We start from the raw sequence: 19,289 nt of genomic DNA, 5'->3' as shown, positions 1-19,289 counted from the left end.
CCCCCACCCTAATTCAGATCTGGCATTTGGAACTATTTTGGTTTTCATGTGACGTATGACCCTGAAGGTAAGCGCGTCATGGACAAAAGTAAAACAGTATGTCGGATGTGCCACGCAATGCTCAATTACATTGGTGGGAACTAGTGCGTTAGCGCAGTTTGCTCGTTAACGTGTTGGCCGTCCAGCCCCATGCACGGGGCGATCAGGGGTAGCTTGTTAACGGAGATTTGCGTGTTGTGGCGTTAAGGTCATTTCAACGAGATTAACCTGAAAGTACTAGTGGGAACACAATGAATATAACTGCACATTTACGCCGACATCATCCTAGTGCAAAGACAAGTGGAAGCAAACAAAAACAACAAGCAAGCATGCTACAAACTTTAGCCGAGTCATTTAGACAGCCGTTAGCACATGATTCTCCTTATGGGGACCTGATATGTTTAATATGCTGCTGAGAATATAGCCCAGAAGAAGCGTATAGTATAGCTTTTATTTTTGAAAGAGACATTTCTCTGTAATAAACTCTCTTTTCCAAAGATGAGTGATTCCTCAATCAGATACAGGGCTCGCAATATCGCTAGCCCGACGTCCTGGGGCTAGCGATTTTTCCAGTCGGGCTACCAAAATCTATCTCTGCCCTGCCCGTCCGGCTATTGTAGGAAGGAAAAATATATGTCAATGCTTTTGCATTCTTTCGGAAATGTAGCTGGGTAATTATGTCATTGGCATCGGTGAGCCACTGTCAATATGTGACATATTGAAATCGCGTTTGAATTGCGCTTGTTTTTTTGCTTTCACTTTGCAATCGCGCGAACTGTGTATAGAGCGCGACAGCACTGATCTGTGAGTGATGATAATTTGTGCACCAATTCCTCTGACATCGTCTTATTAATCGTTAGCTTACTACGCAAACATGACAAGTGAAATCTCCGGCAGCAAGCTTAAACATGTGAGAGGTTGATCGCGCAGAGAATCGCTGAGCGTTATGTGAGTGCGTGTGTAAAAGCAGCAGGATATATATTTTAGTTCTGCTGAGCCAAATAAGACAGGTCAGGGTGAAGAAGTGACAGCCAAAGAAAAGTGTTAGGTTTTGTATTGTTCATTGTCATTTATGCTTAGAAATATTTACTCATATATGCTTAGAAGTATATAATCATTTGTAGATTAAAAGAATGTCTCATCCTAGGAGGTCTGTAACAACTCTGTGTAGCATGAAGAGGGGGGTGCGTTCACTCATCTACAGAGTGTTCTGGCATAGATCCGTATCTTCTCTTGTTGATATATGGCATAGCAAACACACGTATATCTGTTTAAGTATAAGAGCCTTTTGTTCAGATGGACCCGCTAGACTCCTGGGGAAGTCTTCACAGGGTCACATCTTGACCTCACACAGATCACACACACACACACACACACACACACACACACACACACACACACACACACACACACACACACACACACACACACAAAGCCAAGGTAGGACATAGAGGGGGCGACACACTGTCTTACAGACTACCTCAACTTTTGTGTGGACACGGTCGCCCCTGCTAAGACGGTACGGTGTTATCCTAATAACAAACCGTGGGTAACACAGGAAGTCAAAGCTGTCCTCAACATGAAGAAGAAGGCTTTCAGGAGCAAAGTGAAGGAGGAGATGAAAGCAGCACAGTGGGAGGTGAAACGCTGCCTGAGGGAAGCAAAGGACACCTACAGGAGGAAGGTGGAACAGAAGTTGGAGAGGAACAATATGAGGGAGGTCTGGAATGGTGTGAAAACCATCACAGGCCACAACACCAAGAAAAGCACAGTGGGGGGGACTGTGGAGAAGGCAAACGAACTCAACAACTTCTTCAACAGGTTTGACCAGCCCACAACCCCCCCCCCCCCCCCCCCACCCTCACCTTCACTACAGAGTCCAATCCCCACTCTCCTACCTCCCTCGCTTCCCCCCCTTCCTGACACCATGACACCCCCCTCCAATCCCTCTCTCAGCAGCAAGACATCTCCCCCCCTCCCCTCCTCCCAAACATCTCCCAGTGTCACAGTGGATCAGGTCAGGAGACAACTGAGGAAGCTTCGCCCCAGAAAGGCAGCAGGCCCAGACAAGGTGTGTCCTAGGATGCTAAAGGCGTGTGCTGCTGAACTTGGGGAGCCGCTACAACGAGTCTTCAACCTCAGTCTGCGACTGGGGAGAGTGCCCGCCCTATGGAAGACATCCTGCATCGTCCCGGTCCCCAAAAAGAACCGGCCCAATGAGCTGAATGACTTCCGACCGGTGGCACTGACGTCACATCTTATGAAGACTCTAGAGCGGCTCTTCCTCAACTTCCTCCGACCACAGGTACAACATGCCCAGGACCCACTACAGTTTGCATACAAGGCGGGTGTCGGAGTGGAGGATGCCATCCTGTACCTCCTACACAGAGCCCACTCACACCTGGATGGGGGAAAAGGCACGGTCAGGATCCTGTTTCTTGACTTTTCCAGTGCCTTTAATACCATCCGGCCCTGTATGCTTCAGGAAAAACTGAACAGGATGGAGGTGGACCCCTACCTGGTCGCTTGGATCTCCGACTACCTCACCGACAGACCACAGTACGTCAGGCTGAAGGACATCACGTCTGACACAGTGGTCAGCAGCACAGGAGCACCACAGGGAACTGTGCTGTCCCCTCTTCTCTTCACCCTGTACACCTCTGACTTCTGCTACAACTCTGAATTATGCCACATTCAGAAGTTTGCAGACGACACAGCCATCATGGGGTGTATCTGGGATGATCAGGAAGAGGAGTACAGAAGTCTGGTGAGGAACTTTGTCGCATGGAGTCACACAAACCACCTGCAACTCAACACCTCAAAGACTAAGGAACTGGTTGTGGACTTCGGGAGGTCTAGAGCAGGTCCACTGCCGGTTCAGATAGAGGGGGAGGAGGTGGAGGTGGTCAACAAGTACAAGTACCTTGGGCTGTGGGTGGACAATAAACTGGACTGGTCATGCAACACAGAGCACCTGTATAAAAAAGCACAAAGCCGACTGTACTTCCTCAGGAGGCTGAGGTCTTTTAACATCTGCAGGAAGCTCCTGAGGATGTTTTACCAGTCGGTGGTTGCTGGAGTACTTTTCTATGCTGTGGTGTGCTGGGGGAGCAGCACAGCAAAGAAGGACTCATCCAGGCTGGAGAAACTGATCAGGAAGGCTAGCTCTGTGGTCGGCATGAAGCTGGACACTCTGGTGACAGTGGCAGAGAAAAGGACATTAAAGAAACTGATGGACATTATGGACAATGCCAGGCATCCTCTGCACACGGCCATTAACAACCAGAAGAGTCTGTTCAGTGACAGGTTGCTTCTCCCCAAGACAAGAACTAACAGACTTAAAAACTCCTTTGTCCCACACGCCATCAGACTGTTTAACTCCTCTCTGGAGGGGAGAGGGAGGGGAAACAGGAGGACAAAGGAGGGGGGAACAACTAAGCTGTAGTGCCTCTTCACCTCTTCACCTCACTGTGCAATACCTTTTTGTGCAATACTTTTTGTAAATAGTCAACAGTGCAATAGACCTCAATACTTGAAATGTGCAATTCACTTGTATTTTTATTTTTTATTCCTATTTATTCTATTTATCCCCTTCGTATATTTTATTTATATTTGTCTCTGTATTTATATATATGTGTGTGTGTGTGTGTGTGTGTGTGTGTGTGTGTGTGTGTGTGTGTGTGTGTGTGTGTGTGTGTGTGTATATATATACAGTTGTGGTCAAAAGTTTACATACACTTGTAAAGAATATAACATAATGGATCTACTGAGTGTCCCATTATTTCTAAAACTCTGATTTTCCTCTGATAGAGTGATTGGAACAGATACTTCTTTGTCACAAAAAACATTCATGAAGTTTGGTTCTTTAATGACTTTATTATGGGTTAACAGAAAAAAGTGATCACATCTGCTGGGTCAAAAATATACATACAGCAGTGCTAATATTTGGTTACATGTCCCTTAGCCATTTTCACTTCAATTAGGCGCTTTTGGTAGCCATCCACAAGCTTCTGGTTGAATCTTTGACCACTCCTCTTGACAGAATTGGTGCAGTTCAGTTAAATTTAATGGCTTTCTGACATGGACTTGTTTCTTCAGCATTGTCCACATGTTTTCAATGGGGTTTAAGTCAGGACTTTGAGAAGGCCATTCTAAAACCCTTATTCTAGCCTGATTTAGCCATTCCTTTACCACTTTTGATGTGTGTTTGGGGTCATTGTCCTGTTGGAACACCCAAATGCGCCCAAGACCCAACCTTCATGCTGATGATTTTAGGCTATGTTGAAGAATGTGAAGGTAATCCTCCTTCTTCATTGTCCCATTTACTCTCTGTAAAGCACCAGTTCCATTGGCAGCAAAACAGCCCCACAGCATAATACTCCCACCACCATGCTTGATTGTAGGCACGGTGTTCTTGGGGTCAAAGGCCTCACCTTTTCTCCTCCAAACATATCGCTGGGCATTGTGGCCAAAAAGCTCGATTTTTGTTTAGTCTGACCACAGAACTTTCCTCCAGAAGGTCTTATCTTTGTCCATGTGATCAGCAGCAAACTTCAGTCGAGCCTTAAGGTGCCGCTTTTGGAGCAAGGGCTTCCTTCTTGCACGGCAGCCTCTCAGTCCATGGAGACGCAAAACACGTTTAACTGTGGACAATGACACCTGTGTTCCAGCAGCTTCTAATTCTTGGCAGATCTGCCTTTTGGTGATTCTTGGTTGACTCTTTACCCTCCTGACCAATTTTCTCTCAGCAGGAGGTGATAGCTTGCATTCTCTTCCTGATCTTGGCAGTGATGAAACAGTGCCATGCACTTTATACTTACAAACAATTGTTTGCACTGTTGCTCTTGGGACATGCAGCTGCTTTGAAATGCCCCCAAGTGACTTTCCTGACTTGTTCAAGTCAATAATTCGCTTTTTCAGATCCATGCTGAGCTCCTTTGACTTTCCCATTGTAGCATTTGTGGGCGTTTGTATCCAATGAGCCCTATTTAACCTGTCTAAGAGAAGACACCAGCTGTAGTCACTCATAATCACTCAGAAGAAGTTAAGAGGCCATGCTATGAAGCTCAGTTCACTGACAACTTTCTAAGTCACCAAAATTGCTAATTCATGTTACTGTATGTATATTTTTGACCCAGCAGATGTGATCACTTTTTTCTGTTAACCCATAATAAAGTCATTAAAGAACCAAACTTCATGAATGTTTTTTGTGACAAAGAAGTATCTGTTCCAATCACTCTATCAGAGGAAAATCAGAGTTTTAGAAATAATGGGACACTCAGTAGATCCATTATGTTATATTCTTTACAAGTGTATGTAAACTTTTGACCACAACTGTATATAATATTCTGTAACTCTGTAACTTCTGTCGGTGCTGTGCTTTTTTGGAAATCGAATTTCCCAGAGGAACCCACCTGAGGGATTAATAAAGTTCTATCTTATCTTATCTTATCTTATCTTATCTTATCTAAGGTACTCTTTGTGTGTATGTAGATGTCATATGTTAATGAACCTATGCATATTCATGTCACCTCAATAAAAGAGCAGTGTTACGGGAGAACGGACGAGAGCAACTGGGTTCAAGCGAAGGAACGGCGTTTGTCCGGTTCTCTCCCGTGCACGAGAAACATGAAGAACTTTGCCTACTTCGTGTCTTGCTTGCTGTGTAATTATATTGTCCTCAACGTTCCAGCGAATAGGTTCAAGCTACAAACCTATCAAAAAGCTTACCACAAAACGGAAAAGTTATGACAAATAAGTGTAGATAAGGCAAAAAGAAAGTGCAGCTTTATGGTTTCATGGACAAAAGAATTTCTGTGGCTGCAATATGACGAGCTAAATAACCAGGGCTGCACATAAGTGGTCCGCGGGTGCGCATTCGCTGTCAAAATAAAAAACACGCACAAGGGTTAGGGTTAGGGTTAAATTTAAAAACTGACGGCATATTGTTCAATTTGTCTTTTGTAAAAATGGATGCAGAAACTTTAATAAAAATATCTGAGGAAAAAGAAACTGTACTTTTGAGTTAAAATACATATTTATAATTTTAATAAATGACAAATTAAAAAGGCATGAACATTTTTTTTTGTATCGAAAAAATATCGAACCGTGACACCAAAGTATCGAACCGAACCGAACCGTGAATTTTGTGTATCGTTGCACCCCTAGTATATATATGTATATGTATACATATATATATGGCTCACGTGCGGAGTGAAGCAGAAAAAAGTGCGAGAAAGAGGGTGAGAGAAAGGGCTCGCGTTGTTCACTTCAAAGATCCGGCTCTAAGAGCCATTTCGTTCACAACCGACACATCACTAGAAGAAGGTGCTCTGGTCAGATGAGACCAAAATGGAACTTTTTCGCCAAAATGCAAAACGCTATGTGTGGCGGAAAACTAACACTGCACATCACTCTGAACACACCATCCCCACTGTCAAATATGATGGTGGCAGCATCATGCTCTGGGGGTGCTTCTCTTCAGCAGGGACAGGGAAGCTGGTCAGAGTTGATGGGAAGATGGATGGAGCCAAATTTTGGAAGAAAACCTCTTGGAGTTACAAAAGACTTGAGACTGGGGTGGAGGTTCACCTTCCAGCAGGACAACGACCCTAAACATGAAGCCAGAGCAACAATGGAATGGTTTAAAACAAAACATCTCCATGTGTTAAAATGGCCCAGTCAAAGTCCAGATCTAAATCCAATCGAGAATCTGTGGCAAGATCTGAAAACTGCTGTTCACAAACACTGTCCATCTAATATGACTGAGCTGGAGCTGTTTTGCAAAGAAGAATGGGCAAAGCTGGTAGAGACAAACCCTAAAAGACTGGCAGCTGTAATTGCAGCAAAAGGTGGTTCTACAAAGTATTGAGTCAGGGGGCTGAATAATTACGCACACCCCACTTTTCAGTTATTTATTTGGAAAAAAATGTTTGGAATCATGTATGATTTCCATTCCACTTCTCACGTGTACACCACTTTATATTGGTCTTTCACGTGGAATGTCACGATCCTGGGTCTTTTGACCCAGCGTTTTAAGTTTTAGTTTATTTTTAATGTTTATGGTTTATGTTTAAGTTCATTAGGTTATCTAAGTTAATTTGTTTATTAGATTCCCCTTGTGTTTTCAACCCCTGTTAAGTCACCCTTGTCCTTCATGTGTTTCATGTCTGTGTTTCTTATGTTGTCAAGTTCATGTAGTCATGTCTGTGTTTCATTATATTTCCTGTTTTATTTTGAAAGAGGTTCTGTGTTCCTGCGTTTTGTTTTACTCTTCCCCTGTGGCGTCGTTATGTTCATGTTGTGTCTACTGTGTCTTTCTGTCCCATGTTTCAGGTCCCTATGTTCTGTCTCCCCAGTCTGTTAAGTTTACATGTCTTGAGTTCAGTCAGTGTGCTTCCTGTTTTACTTTCACAGTCTGTGTCCTATGTTAATGTTTCTAGTTTTGCTTCCCTTGTCTCGTCCTGCCTAATTACTCCCAGCTGTGCTCTCCTCCTGTGGCTCATTCCCCCTCGTTATCCCTCAGTGTATTTAAGCCCCATGTTTCGCTTAGTCAGTGTCGCGTCTTCCATCGTAGCTGTGTGATTCTCCCTGTGTTTCCATGTATGAGTTAGTATTAGTTTTCCCAGTTTAGTTTTGTTCTCTGTTTCCCTTCCACGCCAGCAATAAAGCTGTATTTTTTGAGTTTGCTTTTCGTCTCTGCGAGTTTGCGTTTGGGTCCTACTCTTGCCTGCACACAGCCGTATTGGGACATGAAATTCCAATAAAATCGATTCATGTTTGTGGCTGTAATGTGACAAAATGTGGAAAAGTTCAAGGGGGCCGAATACTTTTGCAAGCCAATGTAATCTAGGTGTAACTTTAAGCTTTATCAAAAGTGTAATTTTTAAGCCTAATTATAAAATTAGAGAAACCATTTGTCTTCTAAAGCCAGACTTATGAACTGGGGAGAAGCCTGATAGCTGAACCCTCTGCTTCTCATTCTACTTTTGGAAATGTTTATTTGTTTATTTATAAGGAACCCCATTAGCTTCCACAACAGTGGTTGCTAGTCTTCCTGGGGCCCAAGCCATCTAATATCTCCAAATAAAATGTTACAACAATTAGATCTACAGTAAAGTTTTACAATACTGAAATGTAAACATGTGAATATTAAAAATTATATAAAAGCAGAAAACCAAAACAAAACACTCAAACAAAATACACAATTTCCATTACAAGTGATATTACCCTCTACAATTTTTACAAATACATTAAAAACTGCCTAAATAGGCTTTTAGGTGATTTTTAAAATTATGAATTGAAGCCAATTCTCTTATTGCCTCAGGCAACTTATTCCACTGAAACGATGCTCTGAATATAACAGAGTTTTTCAAAAAGTTACTTTTAACACGAGGAATTACTAAATTGTGGTTGGTTGAGAATCGTGTGGCATGATTATGAATTTCATCTGGATACTGCAACTGAGCACAAAAAAAGTGTGGTGTGTTTAACAGTATTGTTTTCTTTAAAAATACAAGTAAGCCATAGTATAATTTAGCTTGTACAGAAAGCCAAGAAAGTTTATCATGCATTTTGTCAATACTTGTATAGTATGAACACCTTAACACTAATCTGGCCGCCCTATTTTGGACTAACTGAAGTCTATTCAGATCTGTCTTATTAGCTGCAGACCAGATGATTGAGCAGTACTCTAGATGAGATAATACTAATGCGTTAATGACATCTTTCATAACTGAAGAAGTAATATAAAAGGAGCATTTCCTAGCTATAGCTATGCCCTGTCCCATTTTCTTAATAACAGAATTGATGTGCTGAGACCATGAAAGGTGGTGGTTTATGGTAACACCAAGTAATTTAATCTGGGTGACCTGTTCTAATGCCGATCCAGTTATGGAAAGATTTAGTTGTGGACTGTTGATTAAACGTGCTCTACTTCCTATTAACATGGATTTGGATTTAGTCACATTTATAATCATGTTGTTTTTACTTATCCAATCAAACACATTCAGCAAATCTAGTTGTAATACGCTTGTCAATTCAGAGTGGCTACTGGCTGAATAAAACATGGTGGAATCATCAGCGTACATTACAAGATGAGATTTATCCAGGACATACGGCAAATCATTTGTAAAAACTGAGTAGAGAAGTGGACCGAGGCAGCTGCCTTGGGGTAGACCACAGTTCATTTCGCGGCCCTCCGAGAAATAACCATTATAATAAACCTTTTGCCTTCTTCCAGACAGATAACTTTCCATCCAGCACAAAGCAGCTGGTGAAAATCCATAACATTTTAGTTTATCTATCAGTAGATCATGATTTATTAAATCAAATGCAGCACTAAAATCCAGAAATACCACCCCGGCCAAATTCCCTTTATCTAGGTATTTGTACCAGTTATCTGTCATGTGAATGAGAGCTGAACTGGTGGAATAACCAGGTTTGTAGGCATGTTGAAACTGAGTGAGTAACTGATTTTCTATTAGATAATGTTGAATTTGTTCGTAGACAATCCTTTCCATAATTTTACTTAAAATGGGTAGCAGACTGATAGGTCTGCTGTTGACACCATTAAAAATGTCATTCTTGTTTTTAGGAATCGGAATTATTTTCGATTCTTTCCACTGCGATGGAAATAAGCTGCATGCCAGAGATTTATTAAATATGTGACATATAGGAAGGGACACAAACTTGGCTGCGACTTTGAGCAGTTTACTGTCTATGTTATCAGAACCGGAGGATGTATCGTCAGGAAGTGATGTCAATAAGCGCTCTACCATCTGCACGTTCACTGCCTCAAACTTAAATTGGCATAGTTTATTATTCATGATAACATCCTGTATAAGACGACATGATAAGGTGGGATCGCCTTTGCTCATATTAGATTTTAAATTTGTTATTTTATTGCTGTAATAATTCACAAAATAATTGGCAATATCCTTGGCTTTACTTATAAACGTACCACCCGTGTGGATGTGAGGCATCACCGGAGCAAGATCTCTACCCATTATATTATTTAAAACTTTCCACACCTTTTTGCTGTCCTTATTGGCCTCTTTGAGCTTAAGTTGATAATATTCTTTCTTTTTACGCCTATTCAATTTAGTTACTTGATTTCTTAACTCGCGATATCTTGCCCACTCTTGTGGACTGATAGACTTATGTGCTTTTGCTTTTGCTATATCCCTCTCTGACATTGCAACCTTAAGTTCGTTATCTAACCAAGGTGCATAGTTCTTTTTAACAGTAAATCTTTTTAAGGGGGCATGTTTATCAGCCAGGTAGCAAAAGTTTTCAATAAACATAGATAATGCCCTATCAGGGTCATTCTCGAGGCAGATGTCAGTCCAGTGAATTTCTTTTACGTCATTAATATACTTATCTGCATTGAAATTTTTGTAATGTGCCTTCTTTGGGGTAACTAACTGATATCGCAAAAAAAACCCCCAAAAAAAACAACATTCTGTTCATCTGGATATTGTGTTTTTGGTGGGAAAAATATTTAATCACTCCTCCAAGTTACTTCCTCTGTGTCAGCTGACTCCAGGTTTCCCCAAACCTGCAATTATCAGGGCATCGCAGTGTGGAGAGACGGAAGAGGTGACCCAACCGCAGGACTCATGGGTTGCTGAAGGTTGAGGATGATGTTTATTATATAGGCAGGATGAACAGAACATGACTGACTGACTGACTGAAAAACACATGTGGAATCAATGATGACAAGATGAACTGAGAGAGAAACTAAGGACTTAAATACACAAGAGTGATAATGATGAGAGATGTGAGAACACAGCTGAACTGAATCTGACTAATCACACACAAGGAGTGGAACAGGGAACATAAACGAACTGAAAACACTGAGTCAACCCAGGAACCCTGACCCTGACAGCAATTTTGGGGGGGATTTCATTACCTGGATGATTAAGCATGCATTTTAACTAACTCATATTACTTGTAAATGGGTAAAGGGGTTTTAAGTTCAATTCTGGATTTAACAATGGAGCTAATGAAGTGAAACCTCACTCAATTTGATTTTATTTATATGCCACCACAACAGTCAGCTTGAAGCACTTTATGAGCGATTGTGGCTCAAGAAATGGTAGCCATCTGCCATAGGGTTGGGAGAGGAAGAGGGACAAAAAAACATGATGTGGAAGAGAGGCAGATATGAAAATAACTATGACTGAATGCAAAGCAGTCTACATAGAGAGTGAAAAGTTGTGAATGAAAAAGCAACATTGGAAAGCCCCCCAACAGCCTAGGCCTATTGCAGAGTAGCTACATGTGGGTACATGTTCACCTGATCAATCCCTAACTATAAGCTTTATCAAAAGAAAAGTTTTAAGCCTAAACTTAAAGAGAGTGTCTTTTCTCCCAAATCCAAACTGGAAGCTCATTCCACAGAAGAGGGGCCTGAGAGCTGAAGGCTCCCATTCTACTTTTTAATAGCCTAGGAACCAAAAGTAAACCAGCAGTCTCAGAGCAAAGTGCTCTATTCAGGGGCTAGTGCACTAAGATGTCTTTAAGAAAAGATGGGGCATAATTTATTTTTGACCCTACATGAGAGTAGAAGGATTTTAAATATGATTCTGGATATACCAGCGAGCCAATAAAGAAAAGCCAATATAGGATAAATATGCCCTCTCTTTCTGTTCCCTATCATTACTCTCACTGCAGCATTTTGGATTATGGATTTTTAGGGAGATTTTAGGAAAACCTAATAATAGAAAATTCCAATAGTCTAGCCTAGAAGTAATAAACGTATGAACTAGTTACTATGAGCATCACACTAATACAGGATGTTTCTAATTTTAGAAATATTGTGCAAATGCAATAAAGCAGTTGTACATATTTGTTTAATATGTGCACCGAAGGACATATCCTGCTCAAACAGGCCAAGGTTATATCATCTAAAGTGAGTATCTGATTAGACACCATGTTGTTAAGATTTTTAGGACAGATTACAATAAAATCAGTTTTATCTGAATCTAGAGGGAGGAAAATATAGGTCATCCAGGCCTTTATGTCTTTAACACACATGTAAAAGACAAAGTAATTGGTGAGTGTCATCTGGCTTCATGGATAGATAAAGCTCTATATCATCTGCATAGCAATGAAAATGTATGTTTTGCCTTCTTATATTACTGGCTAAAGGAAGCATGTACGATGTAAATGGAATTTGTGCTGGCCTCTGCCTGCACTCACATGAAGTTATTTTTCTTTCTTTCAGCCAATTTATTATTCAGTATGACTTGCTCGTAACAGTGGGTTTGTGACAAGGAGAATTTTCACCCTAAGCATGTTAATATGGCGTTATTTTTGTGCCACTATTCTGAGTACACGTAAAAAAAAATTGAGCGCACGTAAAGAGAATTTGCAGGTGCAAGTGTTGCATTTTGAGGAGAAATTTATTTTGAGCGAAGAAAAGCTAAATTTGAGTGAACAAAATTCATTGCTGCGTGCAAAAAAATTATTTCAGTGTTTGCTATTATCCATATACACACACACACACAATAGCAGCCCCTCTCGCTCAGTTTTTACATTTGCGCTTGCTTGCAATGAATGAATGCTTAGGGTTATGGTTAGCCTAACCCTGGACTTCATTTTTACCTGCTGGTTTTGGGGTCCTGTATTATCATTCCTGACATCATCACAGATTACAAAGACATATAAAAATGCAAAAATCTTTTAAAAAAATTAAATTCACAATAAATCCAATCAATTACTCATTTCTGTTTATTGAAAATGTAATCATTTAGAATGACCATTCACTAGTACATTTATTAGTTGATGTATCTCTTTCTCAGTGTGTCTCATGGCTCGACATGAAAAAAGACCACAAGATGAATTGAAAAATCCAAATGAGGGACTTGAGTAGAATTTCTAGAATACATAGTAATAGTGCACTCAGCTCATAAACTATAAAGGAAATACAGGGTTCCCAGTTTTAGGAAATACAGAAAAAAAAATCCTTGTATACCAGTATCATTTTCTAAATGTTCTGCTACCTTTAAATAAAGGTAGCAGAACTTGAACATAGTTTTAAAGACAAAAGACATTGTATAAAAGTGTGACCACGTGAAAGTTTGACCTTATTTAACCACGACAAAGAGCTCAAAGGTCCAAAATAGTGAGATATTTGGTATCCCCCAGCTATAATTCCTATGTCTTTTTATGTTGTAAATACAAACAATGGCAGTAAGAAACATTGTTTTAAATAGCTCTATATAGCATTATTCTCATTTGACCTTTTAAATCTTTATACAGTACTTTCTTTATGTTGACAATACATACAACACTTGTAACAATCATAGTTTCTAAGTTATAAGGCTTTTTTTTTTTTTTCAAATGTTGACCAAGATATCATTAAGTTGACATTGAAGACCTTGTTGGATGTAGTCCAAATTTTATTGAATTGTTAACATGATCCCACTCTACACGCTTCAAAGTTAAATCAAGGTTCACTCAAAAGTTTTCAAGCTATCATAATTACAGGCAGAATGACACACACACATGCAAATGCTACTAAAAACATAACTTACTGCAAGATTGATAAGAATGTAAAGAAATTATTTGTTTCATTCTGGTTGCACAAATACAGTGAACTTAATTTTATTGGTACAATTTTCTAAGAGTCTCAAATTAATAAACTATAACGTGCATGCCAATAATAGTTTTTAAAACTATGTTGACATCTTAAGAAAATATAAAAATGAAGCAATAGTTCAATAGTATAACTTCTAGAACCCAACACAGGGGAACTGTATAAATAATTGATGAACCACTTAATCATCACACGATCAGCTAATTATCAACACATTTCTGTTTTGAGTCTAAATCCCTTTAGAGAAAAACAAACTGCTATAACCCCTTGTGAAATATTGTTGTTGTTGTTGTTGTTAACTGCTGCTGTCAGAATAAAAACATGACAACAGATTAAATTTCACACATGTGGGATTAAATTTCATCAACAAAAAAACACATAGCTTAATAAGGCAAAACAGCTGATTAGAACTGATACACTGAAGGAAAAATTAAGAAAATGTTGCTTATTAATTCCATGACTGATAGATAAGACATGTTGCCATGGTAACCTAGCCTACTTGCTAGAAATGTTTTCTTTAACAAAAGAAGGCTCAACCCTCCTGAACCAGCTGATGGACACTCACCTTTCTTTATATTTGTATTCATTATTAAAGCAAATGTTGGAACACATTAATTTGCAGAAGTTTATGTTTGTAGAAACTGAAGTCCCAGATGTTAAGCTGTTATTCTATTTAACATTTGCATTTTAACAATAAAAAAGTCATCAGTGTAAGGATACAGACAGTGACTATTGGAAAATCATAATTATGATCTCTAAATAAAATTTATCAGCTACATCCTTCTAACTCTATGACTCTGTCGATAGTAAGTCAGGTTGTCAGCCAGCTCCCCTGCAATGAAGCATTTGCTATGTGTTAATCTAGTTATAAGCTAAAACACAACGTGATCAGTCATTCATCATGTTGTCAGACAGATGTCACAGAATCTTGTTGGAGTGAAGATGTGGCCAAAATAATTCTAAACAGGATGAAATGTAGTCCAAAGTGCTTTTTAAATGCAGGCTACAAACAGTCTGAATGTGTTCTAAATGCTGAAATATTAATGTTGAAATCATCATTAAATGATCCTGGGCAACATTTTTAAAAGTTACAAAATTAAGGTACCAGAGGCCTTGATGTTACTAAAGCTTCAATTAATCAACTGGTTTTCTTACTACAGTGGACTAGTTACACGTTAATAGTTAAACAATGTATTCTGCATAGAAGAATTACTGAGTGTCATGATAATAAGTTCCAAGTGCTGGGAGACAAAATTGATAGAGCATATACTGCTTGCTTAGTTCCTTATCATTACATTAAAGCTCAGTTCCTATCTTGTTCTTTAGTAGAATCATGTGGTGTTAGTTAGAAACCCCAACAGATTTTTTCCTGTGTAAGTGACAGAGGACATGATATCTTAGTGCAAGGAAAAATTTGTCATCTCTGAGGCCATAAATGAGAGGACTCAGACATCTAGGAGTAAGACTAAACATTATATAGTTGAAGTACCGTACATTAACATACAACATGAAATCAATCTGAAGGACAGCAGCTTCAATGAATGGGCACCACAGCTGGATGAGACATAGCAACAGCTGGAAAGCATGAAGAGCCACTGTTCTGAGCCCTTTATGTGTTGACTTTTTGTTCTCTCCTGATGCAGCTTTGGCCACTTTCATTATTTGAATATAAGAGAAAACAATGATAATGCACATAATCAAGAAGTAAAACTGACTTATAGCTGACCTGAGATGACCCTGCCAACTACGTAAAATGAACATCTCCACAGAGCAAACCCGGTACTGTGTGAAGAAGCTTAAGGATACAGATGCAAAGAAGACAGACAGAATCAAAATACAGGGCACAGAGCTGAGGCCGTGAATGATGAGGATGCAATGCGGAGCGCTGCGTGTGGAGCAAAGCTCTCCATGACGCAGGGGCATACAAATGGCCACATAGCGTTCCAGGGTCATTGCTGTCAAAGTAAATGGTGTGACAAAGTTACACACGGATGACACTGCAAACATAATAAGGCACAATGACACCTGTATAGATAAACGAAAATAGCTCAAGATCAGCAACAAATCTGTCAGAATTAAAATGAGACAATCAGACAGTAATGTGACAGCAAATAAGATGTAGCGCATAGTTCTGTAAAAGGTGTCCTTCATAAAAAAGGTTATGATCAACATGGTGTTGATGCAAAGGAAAACTCCTACCAAAACCTGAACAATGATGACTTGGTCATTGAGTTGTTGCATTGAGGATTCAACACCAATGAATGAGCTGTTGTCAACCATACGTTTAAAAACACTTTTTTCTGCCTCTGAAGACAGAGAGCCATCCAGGAATAATTTATCTTTGTCTAAAGTGCCCCATTTAGAAACATTCATAACATCTGCAAATAGTAAAATTCACTCTAAAAAGCACACATATGCACATCTGCTGTATTGTCATTATCAAACAGACTGAGAGACATAAAGGTAGTTGCCAAACCATTCAACCACAAAACTGCTTTATGCTGAGCTCTGTCTTTAGATAGGGTTATTTGTGCATGTCACTCCGAAGTAAATATTCCCACAATGTCATTACCACAGCACACATCTGTTACTGCTAATCCCTGTTGGATTCAATACTGTAAATGATGGGGAAAGTTCATGTTCAACTCGGGAATTGTGGCTTCTGTTATGTTTTTCGTCTGGTACCTAAAATATTTCCTTCCAGAGTAAGTCTCTGTTTAAATATGTGGCCATTGTTTCTGAGTTTAGGTCCAATACTATGACCTCACTTTTGTCCAAATTATAAGGTTTTAGCTGTGCCTGTCTGTATTTTAATTTGTACACATTCAACACACTAAAGTGATTACTCTCCTTTCATCTCAGACAACACTGTCATAAAGCTTCATGCCATTTTTCAGCATAGATAGATAGATAGATAGATAGATAGAAGAAGGAACACGAGAAGCTGGAGAAATACCAAGGGCTCACAGAAGAGCTCGAGAGGATGTGGAGGGTGAAGGTAACGGTGGTCCCCGTGGTAATCGGAGCACTAGGTGCGGTGACTCCCAAGCTAGGCGAGTGGCTCCAGCAGATCCCGGGAACAACATCGGAGATCTCTGTCCAGAAGAGCGCAGTCCTGGGAACAGCTAAGATACTGCGCAGGACCCTCAAGCTCCCAGGCTCCCCTTCTGGTAGAGGACCCGAGCTTGAAGGATAAACCGCCCGCAGGGGCGTGCTGGGTGTTTGTTTTTTGTTCTTTTAGTTTTTTTTATATATATACACACACACACACACACACACACACACACACACACACACACACACACACACACACACACACACACTGTGTGTCAAAAAAGTATTTAGTCAGCCACCGATTGTGCAAGTTCCCCCACTTAAAATGATGACAGAGGTCAGTAATTTGCACCAGAGGTACACTTCAACTGTGAGAGACAGAATGTGAAAAAAAATCCATGAATCCACATGGTAGGATTTGTAAAGAATTTATTCGTAAATTAGGGTGGAAAATAAGTATTTGGTCACCTCAAACAAGGAAAATCTCTGGCTCTCACAGACCTGTAACGTCTTCTGTAAGAAGCTTTTCTGTCCCCCACTCGTTACCTGTATGAATGGCACCTGTTTGAACTCATCATCTGTATAAAAGACACCTGTCCACAGCCTCAAACAGTCAGACTCCAAACGCCGCCATGGCCAAGACCAAAGAGCTTTCGAAGGACACCAGGAAAAGTATTGTAGACCTGCACCAGACTGGGAAGAGTGAATCTACAATAGGCAAGCAGCTTGGTGTGAAAAAATCAACTGTGGGAGCAATCATCAGAAAATGGAAGACATACAAGACCACTGATAATCTCCCTCGATCTGGGGCTCCACGCAAGATCTCATCCCGTGGGGTCAAAATGATCATGAGAACGGTGAGCAAAGATCCCAGAACCACACGGGGGGACCTGGTGAATGACCTGCAGAGAGCTGGGACCAAAGTAACAAAGGTCACCATCAGTAACACACTACAACGGCAGGGAATCAAATCCCGCAGTGCCAGACGTGTTCCGCTGCTGAAGCCAGTGCATGTCCAGGCCCGTCTGAAGTTTGCCAGAGAGCACATGGATGATACAGCAGAGGATTGGGAGAATGTCATGTGGTCAGATGAAACCAAAGTAGAACTTTTTGGTATAAACTCAACTCGTCGTGTTTGGAGGAAGAAGAATACTGAGTTGCATCCCAAGAACACCATACCTACTGTGAAGCATGGGGGTGGAAACATCATGCTATGGGGCTGTTTTTCTGTCAAGGGGACAGGACGACTGATCCGTGTTAAGGACAGAATGAATGGGGCCATGTATCGTGAGATTTTGAGCCAAAACCTCCTTCCATCAGTGAGTGGTTCCCCAGCTGCACCAAGGCCGATCAGCAAGCACTCCAGCAGGTGGTGAAAGAAGCTGGCAGAATTATTGGAACAAGTCTGCCAGAGATCAGTAATATCTTCCCCACTCGCTGTCTGAGGAGGGTGCACAGTATCCTGCGGGACCAACATCACCCTGCGCGCCACCTTTTCCATCTGCTGCCCTCAGGGAGAAGGTACAGGTCTATACAGGCCAGAACATCCAGACTGGCCAACAGCCTGTATCCACAGGCTGTGAGGCTCCTGAACTCTCTGCCCCCCTCTCACGGACAATAACCATATCCAACTTCTTAATAGCAATGAACTGGTCTGCATTGGTGCATCATATCTTTATTCTCTTCCCCCTCCTGCCCCCCCCCCCTCTTTCTTAAATAGATAACTATCATATCTGATATCATATCTCACAGTACAATAATATTGAATGGGTTGCATTGTTGTATTTTGTCATGTTTCTCAGGTCTTTGTCTGAATTTCTACGAACATTATTGCTAAGGATTGTCTTATTGCATTGGAGTCACACTGGGTTAAATATGTACACTTGGGTTTTAAGGGGTATTTATTATTTTCTTCTTTTTTTGGGGTTGTATGGAAGCCCCAAACGCAATTTCATTGTTCTTGACAATGACAATAAATAAATAAATACTAAAATACTAAATACTAAACTTTGAAGATGAAACGAGGCTGGGTCTTCCAACATGACAATGATCCAAAACACACCGCCCGGGCAACAAAGGAGTGGCTCCGTAAGAAGCATTTGAAAGTCCTGGAGTGGCCTAGCCAGTCTCCAGACCTCAACCCCATAGAAAATCTGTGGCGGGAGTTGAAAGTCCGTGTTGCTCGGCGACAGCCCCAAAACATCACTGCTCTCGAGAAGAGCTGCATGGAGGAATGGGCCAAAATACCAGCTACTGTGTGTGCAAACCTGGTAAAGACCTATAGTAAACGTTTGACCTCTGTTATTGCCAACAACGGTTATGTTACAAAGTATTGAGTTGTATTTTTGTTATTGACCAAATACTTATTTTCCACCCTGATTTACGAATAAATTCTTTACAAATCCTACCATGTGGATTCATGGATTTTTTTTCTTCACATTCTGTCTCTCACAGTTGAAGTGTACCTCTGGTGCAAATTACTGACCTCTGTCATCATTTTAAGTGGGGGAACTTGCACAATCGGTGGCTGACTAAATACTTTTTTGCCCCACTGTGTGTGTGTGTGTGTGTGTGTGTGTATGTATGTATGTAT

General features: G+C 40.6%; 1 protein-coding gene across 1 annotated transcript; it reads right to left on the bottom strand.

Moving 5' to 3' along the window:
- Nucleotides 1-14,983: 14,983 nt before the first annotated feature.
- LOC308401056 (odorant receptor 131-2-like) lies at nt 14,984-15,922 on the bottom strand (the record flags this gene model as incomplete). Its single annotated transcript, XM_080889116.1, has 1 exon — nt 14,984-15,922. The coding sequence occupies one exon, from the start codon at nt 15,920-15,922 to the stop codon at nt 14,984-14,986; it is 939 nt and encodes a 312-aa protein (XP_080745242.1).
- Between the last annotated feature and the right edge of the window lie 3,367 nt (nt 15,923-19,289).

The sequence above is a fragment of the Rhamphochromis sp. 'chilingali' genome (assembly GCF_963969265.1).
Source record: "Rhamphochromis sp. 'chilingali' genome assembly, chromosome: 8".
Lineage (NCBI taxonomy): Eukaryota > Metazoa > Chordata > Actinopteri > Cichliformes > Cichlidae > Rhamphochromis > Rhamphochromis sp. 'chilingali'.
The sequence above is the reverse complement of the archived record's forward strand: the minus strand, read 5'-3'. Positions and strand labels throughout refer to the sequence as shown.